At 33.5% G+C, this 17386-nt stretch overlaps 1 protein-coding gene across 2 annotated transcripts; it reads left to right on the plus strand.

The window, feature by feature from the left end:
• The first annotated feature begins 355 nt into the window (after positions 1-355).
• Positions 356-16765, plus strand: LOC135141166 (uncharacterized). 2 transcript variants are annotated; one of them, XM_064072012.1, is made up of 7 exons: positions 356-688; positions 5349-5445; positions 10371-10868; positions 10915-11354; positions 15841-16053; positions 16114-16347; positions 16477-16765. In XM_064072012.1, the coding sequence occupies exons 1-7, from the start codon at positions 559-561 to the stop codon at positions 16626-16628; spliced, it is 1764 nt and encodes a 587-aa protein (XP_063928082.1). In that variant the 5' UTR covers positions 356-558; the 3' UTR covers positions 16629-16765. The 2 variants fall into 2 exon arrangements, with proteins under 2 accessions (XP_063928082.1, XP_063928089.1); XM_064072019.1 differs by having other exon boundaries at positions 16129-16347.
• The last annotated feature ends 621 nt before the right edge of the window (positions 16766-17386 follow it).

A 17386-nucleotide genomic window follows, 5' to 3' on the forward strand; every position in this document is an offset into this window, starting at 1 on the left:
GCAAGGACGGTACGGTAATAAAAATAAACATACAGAGAAAAACATGACTGAATAAACAAAAAACGAGCAAAAGTGCTTGATTAATGAACAGTTTATTGTACGCGACAATTACTCCAAACAAATTTCCGTTGTTGCCACCGCCCTCAATTTGCAATCTTTTCTTGAGGTGTCAAGGAGAAAATCCTAGATTGTATTTCCGCAACAATAGCGTACGTCACATCCATCCAAACTCCTAACAATTATTGTGTATACTTGCATCGAATGCTAGCCGAGACCGCTTTACTTTCACTTCTGCGAACATTTTTCCATAAACCTTATTCCCTTCCAGCACATGGCATGGTAGGAGGACCGTCAACAATATTCCTCCATCAGTTCCATTTCTACACCTGCAACTTGCAGGTGGTGCGTTATTTATTTTTCCATTCTCAATGTCTGTTATTATTTTCTTCGGGTTTTCGCCTACGTCAGGTTAAACTTCAGTGTCATCATCTCCGACCTTCTCATATTCAGCAGCCCTTGCAAATTTCTTTTTTATGTGTTCATCGTGAAGTTTCTGTTATGTTCGAACCGTGCTGTAAAAAAACCAATTACAAAATGTCAAAAACACAGAATGTGATATTAAGGGTGACCATCGTGTTGGCGATGATCGTGGCTGTGGTGGCGGTTTTGTATTTCTCCCCTTTACCAGGTTAGTGGTTTTTGTTTTAATTTAGCTTATTTAAGTTTTAGTTAGACGTTGTAGTCGGATTATTGGAGTTCTTAAAAGTTTGCAGAGGAAAGGTGATGTTGTGAGAGGAAATAACGTCGGAGCTTCTTGTGTTATGTAACTAGCGTGGTGTAAAAAATACAAAAATAATCATTCTCGTGGTTTAGAAAGTAAGGAGTTTAATTTAAGAATCAACGAGGCTACGCTAATGATCTACATTGACGCAAATACTTTGTATCCATTCATTATGATCAGTAGCTACAACGTACTCTTGCATCATATAAATTACATCGGTTCCGGTTTGCTGCTGGAAAGTTAATTGTTAGTTGTTAACCTTTTGGAAAAAAATAAACGAAGACTCATGTTTCTGGTGTAAAAACACGCACACGAAAATTTTAAATTGGAAAGACTGAAAGATCATATGTTTATATTTGTCTTATGACCTTAAAACAATAGTTATTAAAACAGGAATGAACAAAGGCTGAAATTTGACCTCCAGTTCTACAATAACTTGTCAATTAGTAACATACTGACTATGAAGTGTTTGTTCAACACATACTTAAAGGTCGGAAAAAGTTACTAGAAAAAAACTAATGAATTATTTTAAATTACTTAAACAGAAACAACTTATTAAACCTGTCAGGTTTGTCTACCTACATTTCCTCATTTAACCAAAGATAAAAAAAAAATAATAAAAAACATCTAGAACAAAATAAACAGTTGTCTTTTTATAGTTATGAAATGCAGCTTAGTCCTAGTTTTAAAAATATTTGTATTTAAATTAAACACACTTAGTAACTACTTTCACGTCTTTAAAAAAAATGTAACTATTGCTAATTCAAGGTTATTCAAAAATCTAAGATAATTAACTAATACGAATGAAGTGTGTCAAAAAATATGATGTTTGTTATATGTTTTGTACAGTAAAATAATAAATCCCAAAGTAGTAAAACTTTAACTTTTACGATTGGCACGTTTTTTAATGTCCTGACGGTAAAGGACTTTATCAGTACCTAATAATAATAATGACAGTGTGTTGAAGGTCTCTAGTTTTTATCATTTGTGTCAGACAGTGGTATTGCGCATTAATAAAACTATGAAATATAATTATGTTGCTTTTTTTTTCTAAAATTATGTATTCTAACGTAGATAATTAATTCTGTTTTGATTAAGTATATTTAATTAATTACACAATTTTGTGACTGATATTGTGAACCTGAGAATTCCTAGTTGTTATGATGGAGCGATATTTACAATGCTGGGAACCAGTTTTATCCCAGGAAGAAATTCCACCTTAATATAAATGACGTATTTCGAGGAAAAATTGCGTATAAATGTTGCGCCATTTATATAAATAGAGGTCGAAAAAATTAAGCTTGGAATTTGAGCAAAAAATTGTACTCGAATCGGTAATTTCTAAAGACTAAAAAATATGTAATCAAGTTAATGAAAAGGTTTTGTAAACAGGAATACAAAAACTATTTAACATATGTTTTTTATGGATAAAAAAAATTCTACAAAATAACGTGAACATGAATAATTACTTAATTTAATTAATTAATTAAATCCGTCGTGTTAAATATTCGTCAACTTATAAGTTTTTACGTTTTTTGTTGGTTTTGTGGTACTACACACTTCCTGAGTGAAGCGCTATTTTTTCAGTGTGTTTAGTAATCCCATTGTCCTCAGAAGAGATGTTGGAGTCCTTTGACCGGATATCTTTATAGAAAAATGTTGGTGGATTAATAAACTACACGTATATACATATTTTTTGATAGTATTAAAGTATGGGCAAAATTTGACAGCAATTGATGACTACTTTCATGTTTTCTCGTTGGTTCATTACCTCTAGAGTACGAAAAACGAGGTTTGTCTGTTTGTCTATCCGTCTGCCGCCGAATTTTATTAGACAGATAATCGACAAAACTACTGGATCAATTGTTGTCAAATTGTCCAACAATAGGATGATTTCTGTACTTATGATTTATGAATCCGTGTTGAGCTTTTACCATACATATCCAAATTTTTGGAAAAATATCAAAATTGCATGACAAGATTTGCAATTTAACTTTGAAACTGCAAAACCGAATGCTCTGAAATCTTGCAAATGTTTTAAGATAATCTACCGTAAGCATGACAAATGGTTAATCAAAATTTTTTCGGTTATGTTTTTTTGGGAAAAAATCGAGTGTGTTTAATCAATTAATTGATTCTTCTGTCTCTGTTGAAGACACAACATAAACCAAATTTCATTTTATTTTAACCGTTGATGCTTGTAATCTGAACGTGTTAATATTAGAATTCTTTCGGAGTATAAGGATGAACAGTCGGAGTTAAGCATGTACTGAGAATTTAGTGTATGTATTTTACACTGTCCAGGGAAGTTCTGTTGAAATAATCTTAGACGGATTTCTCTAGTTTCTGCACAGAAACTATAAACATAAATTACTGAAATTATTGTCTCAATTTAAAAAAAATCTGAAATTTGAAATACATATTTAAAATCTCATTTGGAAAATAATTAGTAGATACTATAGAAAGTTGTCAATTCTCTTACCAACTGAGCCAACTGGCCGGTACTCAGCTTTCCTCTTATATTATAGAAACTGGATGAGTAGAGATACTTTTGTAATAATACAAAATTTTAACCAGCGATTTACCAAGCTTACGACAACCTTAAAACGTTTGCAACATTTCAGAGCACTCGGTTTTACAGTTTCATCGTTAAACTGATGTATTTCGAGGAAAAATTGCGTATAAATGTTGCGCCATTTATATAAATAGAGGTCGAAATAAATGAGAATTAAGTTTGGAAAAAAATGTTCGTCAACTTATAAATTCTTACATTTTTTCTTGGTTTTTTGTACTACACATTTCCTATTTTTTCAGCGTGGAAAATTCTAACAACTAATAAAAGAACACGACGTCTGTGTCGAAATGCATTGTATTGAAACGGGAAACTTGCTTCCAATTTTTCTCAAACTTTCACGTTCTACATTGTTCTTAGAATCACGTTTCAGATAGCATTTGTCAAAATTTGCCTTCATTTCCAATTTTCCCAAAGTTCACTACAAAAAATCTTTGTCTGCCAATACTTTACCCGAAGAATTGAAAACAGATGATATATGTATGCGTGGTGTATTCCTCCACAAAATTATATTGTAAACACGTATTTTAAACTTTTGGTATTCCGCTGTTTCCCCTGTCTCTTTAGATCCTGTTCCCTTACGGAATTCTAAATTTTGTTGTCTTAATCGATTTGTATTTGGGATGAATTTTTGTGTGACAACGGCTTTTATACCACGACATCGATGCCGTCAATTTTCATAAATAAATCATTAAATTACTTTAGTTTCCACATTGAGGGTACTCTAGACGAAAAAGGAAGCAGTGACCTAATAACATTTTTTGAAAATGAAGTTGAGAGAAACTTCTGAGAAACTGTTCTTATTACCGCGATATCCATTATTAATTTACTGCACGTGATTCAATTACGACCAAGCAGAACATTTTTCTTTTGCTTTATTGTGGAAATGGTGGTATTGGAAAGTGGAGAAAACTAGTTATAGGTTTTAAAAAATGTTCACTTAATTGCTGTCTCCACTCAGAATAAATATCAAATTATAAAGTCATGCTTTTGCACGATATACTTTTTATAGAAGTGTTACTTCCATGTAACAGCAGCATTGTATAATATTAATTATGTGGTTACCATATGTTCAGCTAAAAATTAATACGTATTTATGAATTTCATTTAACATTAAAAGCTACATAGCAAAATTTTGATTTGGTGAATTGTTGTCATTATTTGGTAACTAGAGCTTAAAAAGTAATTAGAACTGGAAATGTAAAATGAGTATTTTAAAATCAATGTGGAATTAATTTACACCAACACATAACCACGAGTTTGCAATTAACAGTTTTATTATATTCGATTGATTACAAGGTGACACAAAACTTTACTACTACTAAAGCTCCCAACAAAAATTTTCAATTATAATTGTTTCATGCTTATTTTTACAACATCTGTTGTAAATGTTGTAGTATACGATCTACATATAAATCAGTTGAATAGAACTACGAAATACTATTTTGTAAAAGGTCAAATTTCGTCATACTAAATACCTAAATGGTGACTGGACGTCAATCTTAACACCTAGACGTTTCCCAGGTGCATTCAACCATTCTCTAATGACAACCTTGCCAGTCATTCTCACTAATTATAATAAATTAGTGCACTTAGTTTGAACTTGTCTTTTTTATTCCATATGAAAGTGGAAGTGGCTCTTGAATTCAAGCAGCGACTTCTGCATTCACAAACTTTTTCCCTCAGTTTTCACTTCAATTCCAAAATCTCGGTACATCCCGTGACCTACAAAAATCATCATCAATGATTAACGCGATAACAATAAGAGATGAAATCCATGCCATTTACCTCTTAAAGGAAGACTTTAACCTTTCACTGTATTGAACGGTACTTGTTAAACAGCTTTCTTCATGGAGAAATTGGCGCGAATTTCCAACAAAACTTTTATTACTGCACCTGATCGGTAAATCTTGTAGCGTCTTACGAATTTCTAAATAAATATAAGTACTGGGTTAATCGCTTATTATGGAACACTAATTTATGTTTTTTCCCCAGAGGGACACTTCGAGAGCTGTGATAGACCTTGCCATGACCTGGATTGGCCAATGATATGTCGGATGAAAATCCATATTGAGGCAGTGCAGACCATAAGGTAGCGGGTGTAAGGAAGACAGATCATTTGTGGGACTTTGATGTGCTAATAGTTTCAAGGCTTAGGAATTGGAAATTTATGCAAATTGAAGAATTATTTTTGAAATAAAGTTACAATTTTCAGATGCTTGTTGTAAGTTGAGAAATTTCTTACACTGCGAGATCAGCTGAAGGCAGTGAAAAGTGTTACCACCCTATGTAACCTGTTCGCAAAATTTGAAGGGAAGTTGTACAACCAGTTTAATATTGCAAATTTTAACCTAATAAAGCGGACTCAGATTTAACGTAAGTGCTAAACCAGTGAATGAAACAATTAAAAATGGGTTTATTATATGAAGTTTTAAGTTGTGTAATTCAAAAGACTATATTTTTTAGAGCATAAAATAACATACAGGGTGTATTAAAAGGAAACATTCTACAATCACCAGATTTTCTTTTTTCTCATTGATCCATTAGTCTGAAATTGAATCGAATTCTTAGTTAGCCTAGGACCAGTTACAAAAAAAAATTGTTCTGAATAAAAAACCAGTGACGAAAAATTCGCCTTCGATGCATAGTTTTAGAGATAATGACAATTCAATGAAAGTATTATAAAAAAGATAATGAGCTTTCCCTTTCAAATAATGATTTTCTTATCAACTAACTTATTTATTATGTATCGTTGAAGTAAACCTGAACTACTGTCTGACTTTTAAATGTCAACCGCATATACATGGTGAGTCACTAAGCACGCGGTCCTCGATATCATATTATTATTATTACTATTAGAAATTGAGAAAAAAGTCAAAGATGAAAGTTGTACATTTATTTGAAGACTACTTCAAAATTATTTTAACTACACACAGGGCTCCTTTTTAAGGCATAAAACACAACTTAAAAAAAAGAAAAATAAAGAATCGGGTAATAATCAACTTTAAATATAGAAAATACAGGCTGTTCTATTTGAAAAAATTAAAATATCGATATTTGAAAACTGTGATAAAAAAAATTACATATACTCTGTATAACCGTACTACTATTTTTTGTAAACTTTGAATAACGTGACAACGTCGCATTCGGATTTCAAAAATAAACTAATATAAGAGGTCAATCAATATATGCAAGTCCTCAAAGAACCGTAAAACTTTGGTCTTTGACTTTTTTTCTATTTCTAATTCTGTAGAACACAATTAGGTTTTTTTTTAATAGAATTCTTATTAACCTCTTCGTTGGCTTTATATAAGCATTCTTTATTTTTGAAATTCTGATCCAACGTTGCCACGTTATTCTATTTTTTTAAACAAATTTTTGGACGCCTTTAAATGAAAATCTAGCAACTTTAAATAGAGAAAATATTTTACAACAAAGAAAGAGGACAGAAAACAGAATAAGATGCAGTAATAAATTACGGGGTGTTCTATTTCAAAAAACTGAAGTATCAGTATTTGAAAATTGCTAGAATTTATTTTTACAAGCACTCGGTGTATTAAGATCCAACTTTATTTATATCACAATAAAACGATTTTTTTATTTATCTCTACGTAAAATATTGTAAACGAGATTTTAAAAATAATTCTATTGTGATTTTTTTCTGAACCCTTCCATTACGAAACACATTCAAAAATTATCATCTTTTTTTGTGATTTTTGTTAATGAGAACCTTCATTAAGGTAAATGTGGCGTAAATAACGTTCCTACAGCGTATTTGACTTTTTCTTCGATTTTTCTTTTTTTTTGTTCCTTCATTTTTTCTAGTTTTGAAGTTTAAATTTAATTTTTCAATTTTTCAACTTTTCAATTCAATTTCTAGATTTTGCAATTTTTCAGTTTGTTTCTTTAATTTTACAATATCTTTTCGAGTTTTCAATTTTAAATTTTCCAGTTTTCCAATTTTCCAACTTTTGAACGTTTCAATTTCTAGATTTTGCAGTTTTTAGATTTTTTTTATTTTTCAATTTTTAGATTTTTCAGTTTTTCATTTCTTCAGTTTTTCGAGAAAAATGAGAAAGTACAAGTTATCCTACGTGACTTACATTAGGAGTACAGTCCAAAATTATTTAATAATAGATCGACTTTATGTTTTTTATTATAATATCTCTTGTTCTTTGCAGCAAAAAATTGTTGAAAGAAAACTATGTGTATAAAAAAAGATGAAGCCCCACCCACCCGCCTCGATCTCAGTTGTGATGAATTTTTCATTCCTAATCAGACAAGGGGCGGAGTTTAATTGTAACATATTATTTCTCTAGAAAATTCTGCCCTTTTAAAAACATATTTCATATGGTAATTTCTTGTAGAGAAATGAGGATTTTGCAACTAAACTCCTCCCTTCAGCTCACGATGAATAAAGCATTCATCACAATTGAGAAAGGGTGGGTGGGCGGGGCTTATATTTGGTCCATTTTTTCTTAGCTAATTATGTTCTTCGGTCGAGTGGCAGTGGAAATTAATAATAGAATAATGGAACAAAAATTAATAATAATTTCTTTTTTCATCCCAAAATTTTTCATAGAGAACTATTTTGACGAAACTCTAAAAATTAATGTACATATCACTGAAAAGGAGACCGGGTGGGTGGGCGGGGCGAATTAGGTTCTTTTGTTGAGTGGGAATGTAAACTAATTATAGAATCTAGGATGCGAAAAAGTAAAAATAATACTTGCTAAGATAAGACTGATTTTGGCAAATCACTTACCTTCCAAGAAAATAGAGGGTGGGTGGGCGGGTCTAGTACTGGCTAAGATAATAAAGATTTTGGCAAATGACATATTTTCCAAGAAAATTGAGGGCGGGTGGGCGGGGCTAGTACTTACTAAGATATCACTGAAAAAGAGACCGGGTGGGTGGGCGGGGCGAATTAGGTTCTTCTGTTGAGTGGGAATGTAAACTAATTATAGAATCTAGGATGTGAAAAAGTAAAAAAAAGCTCTAATCGTAACTTTTTTTGTTAAAATATGTCATTTGCCAAAATCTTTATTATCTTAGCGAGTACTAGCCCCGCCCACCCACCCTCTATTTTCTTGGAAGGTAAGTGATTTGCCAAAATCAGCCTTATCTTAGCAAGTTCTAACTACTAATTTTGTTTCTGTGCAGTCATTCATCACTGAAAAGGAGACAGGGTGGGTGGGCTGGGCTAATTATGTTCTTCTGTCAAATGGGAGTGGAAACTAATAATGGAATAATGGAACAAAAATTAATAATAATTTTCTTTTTTATCTACAAAATTTTTATAGAGAGCTAATTTGACGAAAGTCCAAAAATTGCTGTTTTCGAAAAACGGTAGAAATTTCCGAAGAAACGAAGGCGGAAATGTCTTCAACTAATTTTCAGATATATGTAGTTGAAAAATGCTCCAAAATGTTAAAAATGCCAAAAGTCTTATCTTATCAAATACAAATATTAATAATATTATTTCTTAGAATTAGAAGGACCTGGCGATGTTTTACATGGTAATTTCTTGTAGCGAAATAAGGGTTTTGCAATCAAGCTCCGCCCTCTTGGCTCACGACCAATAAAAGAATCATCACAATTGAGACAGGGCGGGTGGGTGGGGCTTATATTTGACCTTTTGTGATTTGTGGGGTTATTTGCAATGTTCTTAAAAAAAAGAAAACAAAAATTAAGCCCCACCCACCCGCCCTGATCTCAATTGTGATGAGTTTTTTTCATTCCTAATCAGACCGATGGACAGAGTTTAATCGTAACATCAATATTTCACTAAAAATTCTGCCCTTTTAAAAACATATTTCATATGGTAATTTTTTGGAGAGAAATGAGGATTTTGCAACTAATTTCGCCCTTCAGCTCACAACGAATAAAACATTCATCACAATTGAGAAGGGGTGGGTGGGCGGGGCTTATATTTTGTCCATTTTTCCTTAATATACGAAGTCTTCTTTTCCCAACAAGAAACTGAAAACATATCCTGTTGTTGAAAGAAAATTCTATATATTAAAACAAAAAATAAATATTAAAACCCACCCACCCGCCCCGATCTTAATTGTGATCAATTTTCCATTCGTTGTTAGACCGAGGGGCGGAGCGAATTGCAAAATACATATTTCTCTATTGACTTGAATGAGTTTGTTTTCTCAAAGCAGAGGACTCAAATTATTAATTAAACTACAATCGAACAAAATGTTATGAACATGAAAGCGGATTCGTATACTACAAGTATAGGAGTATATTTGTGTATAACATTCAACTCATTTTAAAATACGGTTCACTGAGATGATGTCATCAAATTGTTGTGGGGATGATTAGCCAAATTTTGGCTAGCGTTTAACCTACATGATATTTCTAACATACATATAAAATTTGACAACAATCGTCCAGCAGATTACGTGTCTAATAAAAATGGATACATACAGACAGACAGGCAGATAGATAATCAGAAAGGAAGACTACTTTTTTTGTACTGAAGGGGTCATGAAACGTCGAGAAAACATAAAAGTGGCAATTCGTCCGTTAACGCTCGGGAAGTAAAATCAGAATATATACAAATACAAAAGGGATTTCACTTGAAAAAAAGAAATGTGTTACGTCTCAAAAACAGAACATACTGTATAGTTAAAAATTTCGTTGCATGGACTTCAAAGAACTGTTACAATTTTTATCTTGGACTTTTTGTTCTATTTGTAATAATACTAATTAATGAGATATCGAGGAGCGCGCTTAGTGACTAATGTAGAATAGCCAGTAGGTATATGACATTTTGTACAACTTCAGACACAACAATGGTAACTTTAAATTACCTGTTCTTTGATTGTCAAGTACAGAACTCGAACTTTATAAGGTTATTATTTAACTTAGCTCATCTCGAGTATTGTGCAGTGTGAGAGAGTGTTACCAACCACAAATCAGCACTAAAAAAATTCCCACCAATTATCTGCTGACCCAGTTTCATGAATCACTTTTCATTTGTGCAATCAATTAATTTCGTTGCAGGAGTTGCGAAGACTGTGCCCTTAATCAAACCCCTTCCCAAGACATAATAGTGAACCGGCAATCCCCCGGCCCGCCAATCCAGATCTGCCAGAACGATATTTTAGTGGTGGACGTCGTCAATAAAATCCCCGGTCACACTTTAACGGTCCACTGGAGGGGTCAGCCTAACAACGAGGCGCCCTACATGGACGGCGTTCCCCTCGTGACCCAGTGCCCCATCGTCAGCTACACCACCTTCCAGTACAAATTCCGCGCCACCGCCCCCGGCACACACGTATACCAGGCGTTTTCCGACGACGACCGCTCACGAGGCACTTTCGGCGCCCTTATCATCCGCCAAAGCGAGAAAAACGACCCTTTAAGGAAACACTACGACGTGGATTCCAAAAAGCACGTCATCCTCATCTCCGAGGGCGACGATGCGCTGCTCATCAACGGCAAAGCGCCTTCGGACACCGGGGCGGCGGTGGAGGTCTTCACCTTGAAGCGGAATAAACGGTAAACAAAATTTAATTGTCGAGGAAATTCTGACCACGCATTTCAGGTACCGATTCCGCGCGGCCTTTGTGGGCGGCGACGGCTCCTGCCCTGTGTCCTTGACTATTGACAATCACCCAATTAGGATAATTGCGTTGGATGGAAATCCTGTTAGTCCTAACGAGGCCACCGCTGTTGTCCTTGGGAAAGGGGAGCGGGTTGACTTTGTGTTGAAGAGCGGCCAGGGTGCCAGCGGATATTTTTTGAGGGTGAAGTCGTGCAGAGGAGAAGGGTTGGCCCTGTTGAGTTATGAGGATGGGGGGAAAGGTCCGGAGAGCCTCGGGGCGGAAAAGGACGGGAGGAGTTTGGATACTGCACTTTGTGAAAGCCGGATTGGGAGGGTGTGTTTGAGCGATATGAAGGGGCTGCAAAGGATGCCCGAGAAGCTGAGGCATAGGGATAAAGTCGTGTACTTGTCCTTCGGATCCAGAATCGTTAATGTCAATGGTGAGTATTGGGTTAAGTAGGCGAGAGAAAGTCTGTGATATAAGAACCGGCGCGAGTGCAGTGAAAGTGATATGATGTAACGGCGTTACAGTAATTGCGAAAAAATGTACGAGGCGAGACAATTCGTATATGCACTAATTGGGCGGATACTTTAATGTGCAAAATTACGTTGTTTTCGGGTTTGTGGGATTTAAACCAGTTCCGATACGTACGAGAAGTATCGAGTTCACTAGTTTATTCCAAAACAACCTTAACTTGTTTTAAACGAGATTTGTTTCCAAGGAAAGAGTATAATAAACGAATTTTCACACCGACAGTTGAAAAAATAAAAAAAAAAGACTAAAGAGTATAGTTTTCTCATTTTGAGATCTGTAGTTGCTATAGTAGTAAAAATTGAGTATATCTATGCTGCATTTTTACTACTTTCCATTTTACCAAAATTTAAATATTTGATGGTACCAATACCAACAGCAACAAATTATACTGTGTGAAACGTCACGTTGCACTATTCATTTGTAGCAGATACATCGTGTTCCACTTTCTTATTTTTTTGCCAAAAATAGTTTTCGCTTTCGGCAACTAGCTATGCACTTTTATTGAATTTGACTTTCAACTAAATTTTTGGACGATGTCGGAGTGTGTGTCAATAAAAACTGTGTGGAATGGGACACTATAACGTTACTGGGTTAGGATCCTGTTTATAAGCACCCAAATGCGGGCATAAATTGGCTTTTATGGCAAAAAGCAGTCAAAAATTGCTAAGGAACGATCGATGATTCATTTACATTAATTAATTATGCAACCAAACATCGATATTCAACATTTTATTAAAGTTGGGAAAATAATATTTCATCATATCAGTCTCTGGCAGACTTTAAATTTTTCTAATTTTTTTTTTTAATAAACGTTTTCGGGTTTTTCAGTTTGCATTTGGAAAATTATTTATTTAACAAATAAACAACGTGGAGTCCATAACAACTTCAAAATAATACCCAACTATGTACTATATTTCGTTAAAAATATTTTAGAAATTAAAATAGAATAAACGTGGTATGTACCACGGGCATAATTGTCGCTTGTCGCCCTCGGGAAATTAAAAGTCCTCCTTCGTCGGGTTTAAACATTCCCTCGAATAATAATCTCCCTCATTATACCCTTAATACATAAATAACTATTTTTATATAATCAATAAATTAGTGTTAGTATCCCATCAAAATTTCAAAAAAGTCTGATATAATTATTTATTTAATAAATTAACAACATATATATAACAGACAAATTACGTTGCGACAATAAAAGTTGGGAAAAAATTTTGTCAAGAGTGCTTTGGATTTTTTTTAAATTGTATTGCCAGCATTGTCGATTTCTGTCATTTTCGTATGACAAGTGTCACGTTTATATTTTGAAATTATGTAAATCAATGTCAATAATAACTCGTTCTGTATCAAACATAACATTAAATTAGTAGATTTTTTTAATAAACGACAAAGCACACTTGATCGTAATTTAAGATAACGTCAAGTCGCCTCTATAATAGAACTCTCAAGACGTTTCATAGGTACTAGAATATGAAAACATAGGTCCACCATTTACGTTTATATATCGTCTGTCGTCAATTGTCGATTTTATAAAACAAGAAATCTTCAAAACTACCAAACAGATTGTTGCACTATTTAGATTTTCTTTAAGAATATCGTCTAGACAGCAAAGCGGTCATTAAGATTAGTTACTTCTTCCATTTCAAGAATGTGATGGACGAGATAATATTTTATAACAAAAATGTACGATTTTTAAAAAATTTTGAAAAAGTCATACCGAAATTTACAAATTTTCTTTTGTTATAAACATCTTTTGTTCATTATTTCTGTTGTTGTATCAAGTGTTATTGTAAATTTACAAAAGTGTATGTAAAATACCTTAAAAAAAAAAGTGATTTCCCGTTTCTGTCTGACGTTTCTGTCAATTTATATTAGACCGCTATTCTCCAAAACTACTGGATCGATTGTCGTCAAATTCTATATGTATATTAGGAGTCTAGTGGGGATGGTAAAGCACTTATCAAAATTTGTCTAATTATCCTCACCACCAATTTAATGACGTCCGTTCACTACATTGCGTAGTCAAGGTTATCTAAATTTTGTGAAATAATATATTCCTATACTCACGGTTTATGAATCCTTACTTTACAAGAGTTGAAGGTTGATTCCCAACTTGTGCGCTCCGTCGTGTAGCTTCGAATTCCATCTTTACTAAGTGTTTTTTTTTTATTGTGACTTGTGATTATATTTTAATTTCATTTCTTCAGCGTAAGCTAAAAAGTAAAGTAATTGAGTCCATCGGGCGACTTGCTAGATTCAAGTTTTCCCGACGTTTCATGATCCTTAGATTACGTTAAAGGGGTCCCTGTTTCCGAAACTACTGGACCGATTGTTGCATATTAGGAATATCATGTAGATGGTAAAACCAACCAAGCTTTGTATAATTTTTCCCCACCAACAATGAGAAGATGGAACCCTAAAATTGTACAGAATAATTGGGTTTTAGATTGTATCAAATAACGTAGTCCTACACATGTAGTTTATGAATCCGTGTTGAGAGACATACACATTTTTGGAAAAAAAATCAAAATTTTATAAAAACATTTTGCAAATCTTCCAGACGTTTTAAGAATACTGTAATCATGGAACATTTTTAGTCACAATATATTTTGTTTATGCCCCCCCCCCCCTAAATTAATGACGTTTGGCCGAATAAATCCTATCGAAAATTGCAAAATATGACGAATCTACACTTGCAATTTATCATTGTATTCACTTTTTTAGAATTGCTTATACAGGGTGACTCCGAAAAATGTATGTTATGGATAAAATCAGGAACGGCTCACTTCATTTTCCCGGAAAATTAAGAATACAATACTGTTATTAATAGTATTACACTGCACATATCCAAACTGATATACGTGTCCTTCCAAAAATGTTGATGACGTCATCACACACCAATCACCAATGAGATATCAGATGTTTTAGCCCTGCATTTTTTCCCTTAAAGATTTTGTATTTAGTAAAGAATATCATTTTTATCGTGTAGTTGTAAGACAGATTAATCTAAAACTAGTTTTAAACGTTCAGATATTCGCATTTTTCAGTGATTAGATAATCAATAAATTATCATCTCACAATTTTGCTAAGTAAATCTTGCTTCAACTTAATGCTTCTTTATCGATGAGTTATTAATGTATCCATATTTTTTAACCCTACGCATGAGGGTTATCCCAAAAAAGATAATACTTATACTCTCATCAAAAAATTAAGTTCGCAAAATCAAATTTTATAATTTTTCGAAAAACCTGAATATGTTTTATTGTACTTCTCGATCGAGGGAAATTTTGCAAAATCAATTTTATAATTTCCCAAAGAGACTGGATTTGTTCGATTGTGTTTAAGGAGCGGGGAAAATTCCGTCTAAATAACCTTAGACCAATTTTTTAATTTAAGAAAGCAAGTCATTTCAAGTTCAGTTATTACCGATCTATCACAGCTGTTATTTGCAGGATTTCATAATCCAGTGTTATTTCAAATCCGAAATTGAGGACGATTACAAACACCTATTAGATTAGTGAAAAAATTTTAAATATGGTATTTCAACATGCAGCACTTAAATTGCGTTTTTCCACATCTCACGTTTGTTAAATTGTTGAAATATAAGAAATCAGGTAGACACTGTACAATGTCGACGATACTTTTAAAAATTAAGTATTTCTTTAAAAGTGCTTCATGTTACACTTTTTGCTTTAAAACAAGTACCCTGAAAAAGCACGCCAGAAACGTGATCCGTACGAAAACATGCTTTTGATCATATGAGAAAATATATTTTTACACCACCATTAGCGACGTTAAAAAAATTCATCATGGTTAAAAAACTACGTTTGAACAAACAAATACTGAAACGAAAAAGTGCCCTTTCACACTTGTATAAAAAAAATATTTCACATTTACGAGTGATTTATTTTTTGTGCAAACATTGTCAGCACTGTTTTATTGTTGTAATCTAAACAGACAGAATTTTTATTTGACATTAAAAATTCTGTACGAAATTACTGAAAACAATAATTTTATGGATGTGTGTAGTGAGTTTCAGTTGCTCTTAGAATATATTAACTTAAAACAATCCCATTTTGTCCAGAATGTTGGAGCTATGTTCATATTTTATTACGCAATAAATGTTAAATTACTCACAACTTTGTAGTTAAGCTAACTAACTTTACAATAAGCTCACTATTATGGTGAATTATATGAAGCTAGACGTAAACGTAGAAATGTAGAAGTTGGCAGCTTCGAATTTTCGCGATAGCAGACGTTCGTCTTCAATTTCCTTCTTAACTATTCCACGACATTTATGGTCAAGCTAGTCAAGGAAACAATAAAAGGGTTTCACATACATAGATCCTTTAAATTCGCATTCTTTAAGCGTGCGTTGTCATTTCCAGGCAAATTCAGCTCGAGGGTGTACGGCGTCAACAATTTGACATTCACTTATCCCTCGTCACCCCTACTAACTCAACTGGACCAAGTCTCCTTGAGTACGATATGCGACGAGCTAAATGTCCCCGAGAAATGTCAAGGAAAGGAAATTTGCGAGTGTATTCACGTGGAATACATCCCACTGGGAGCGTCAACCGAAATCATTCTTATTAATCAAGGTTCGATCTAGTTTAAACTTGTAATTATTGTCTCCGAAGGCAACAATTATCATTAATTAGCCCATGATTCACCAGATGAGACTGATCACGAGCACGTTTTCCATCTGCACGGATACCGCTTCCATTTAGTCGGATTTCGACAGTTCGACAGCGCCCCCTCCACAGAAGAAATGAAATTTTTGGACAAGAAAAATGCCTTGTTTAAGAGGAATTTCAATAACCCGGTTGTGAAGGACACGGTTCGAGTTCCGAAGAACGGCGTCGTTGCGTTGAGGTTCCTGGCGAATAATCCTGGTTTGTTTACCTTCTTAGCACGGATTGAGGATACACGAAGTGTTACTTCCGGAAAAAATCGCTGAAAAAACTAGTCCAGAAGCTACACTTCGTGTAGTACTAGGCGGACTTTACAAGACGCTTTTTCAGGTTTCTGGATGCTGAGAGATGAAAAGTCGAAGGGGTGGACGAGAGGGATGGATATCGTTTTTCAGGTGGGAGATTCGAGTGATTTGCCTTCCACTCCATCGGATTTTCCGACGTGCGGAAATTATATTGGTCCGGATTTCTTCCTGATGTAAGGCTGAATCATTTATAAAACGTGATAATTGTACAAACGTGTGCTTAGTTAGACATCACTTGAGTCATTTATTGTAGGATAAGTGTATTTATATTTGTTTTTCTTTTTATTGTAAAAATAAATTCTGTTCTTGTTGTACTCGTAGTTCTGTTTATTGACGATCACGTTTCGAATGAGTAGTTTGTGATTGACGTTGCTCAAGGTTGTTTGATAATTGAATTATCGGTGATAGTTCTGGAACTCGACGATAATTAGTGATTTTAAGATCATGGTGCTAGAATGACGAGGGTTTCGCAATCGGAGTCACATTGCCTTTTGCGTTCTTTATTATCAGTTAAAATGTTTTAAACAAACGGAGAGTTTATATATAATTATAAATTTTGAACAAATATACACATTTCTGTCTAAGTATGATTTAGATATTTGCTAGCAAAAAATCATTATGCTTAAGGTAACAAACACATCATTGTTAGTCAGTTAATAGAAATCTCATGTTCCTCGTAGACATGTTTATTTATTTATATAAATTAATAACTGAGCTTATTATTTGAAGTAAGTATATTCTAGGTAAATTGTAACATATTGAAACGAGAATTTCTATTCACACAACTTTTTACTTAAGCCAAAAAACCATTAAGTAGTTTTTAATAACAAAAAATAAAGAAACTCAAAAACAAAATTAGAAATATTAAGCACAAACTTATAGGGTGGAAAGGTTATAATAAAAGAATTAATAATTTTAAACTAATCGTAAATGCT

This window comes from Zophobas morio, unplaced genomic scaffold (assembly GCF_036711695.1).
Source record: "Zophobas morio isolate AGI-343-1 ecotype UQ-CSIRO unplaced genomic scaffold, CSIRO_AGI_Zmor_V1 ptg000004l, whole genome shotgun sequence".
Taxonomy (NCBI): domain Eukaryota; kingdom Metazoa; phylum Arthropoda; class Insecta; order Coleoptera; family Tenebrionidae; genus Zophobas; species Zophobas morio.

Excerpts from the sequence above, each read along its gene's own strand:
- LOC135141166 (XM_064072012.1), top strand. The coding sequence starts at position 559 with ATGTTCGAACCGTGCTGTAAAAAAACCAATTACAAAATGTCAAAAACA. Across the intron at positions 689-5,348 it reads GTATTTCTCCCCTTTACCAG|AGGGACACTTCGAGAGCTGT; the intron begins GTTAGTGGTTTT and ends TTTTTTCCCCAG. Across the intron at positions 5,446-10,370 it reads GAGGCAGTGCAGACCATAAG|GAGTTGCGAAGACTGTGCCC; the intron begins GTAGCGGGTGTA and ends ATTTCGTTGCAG.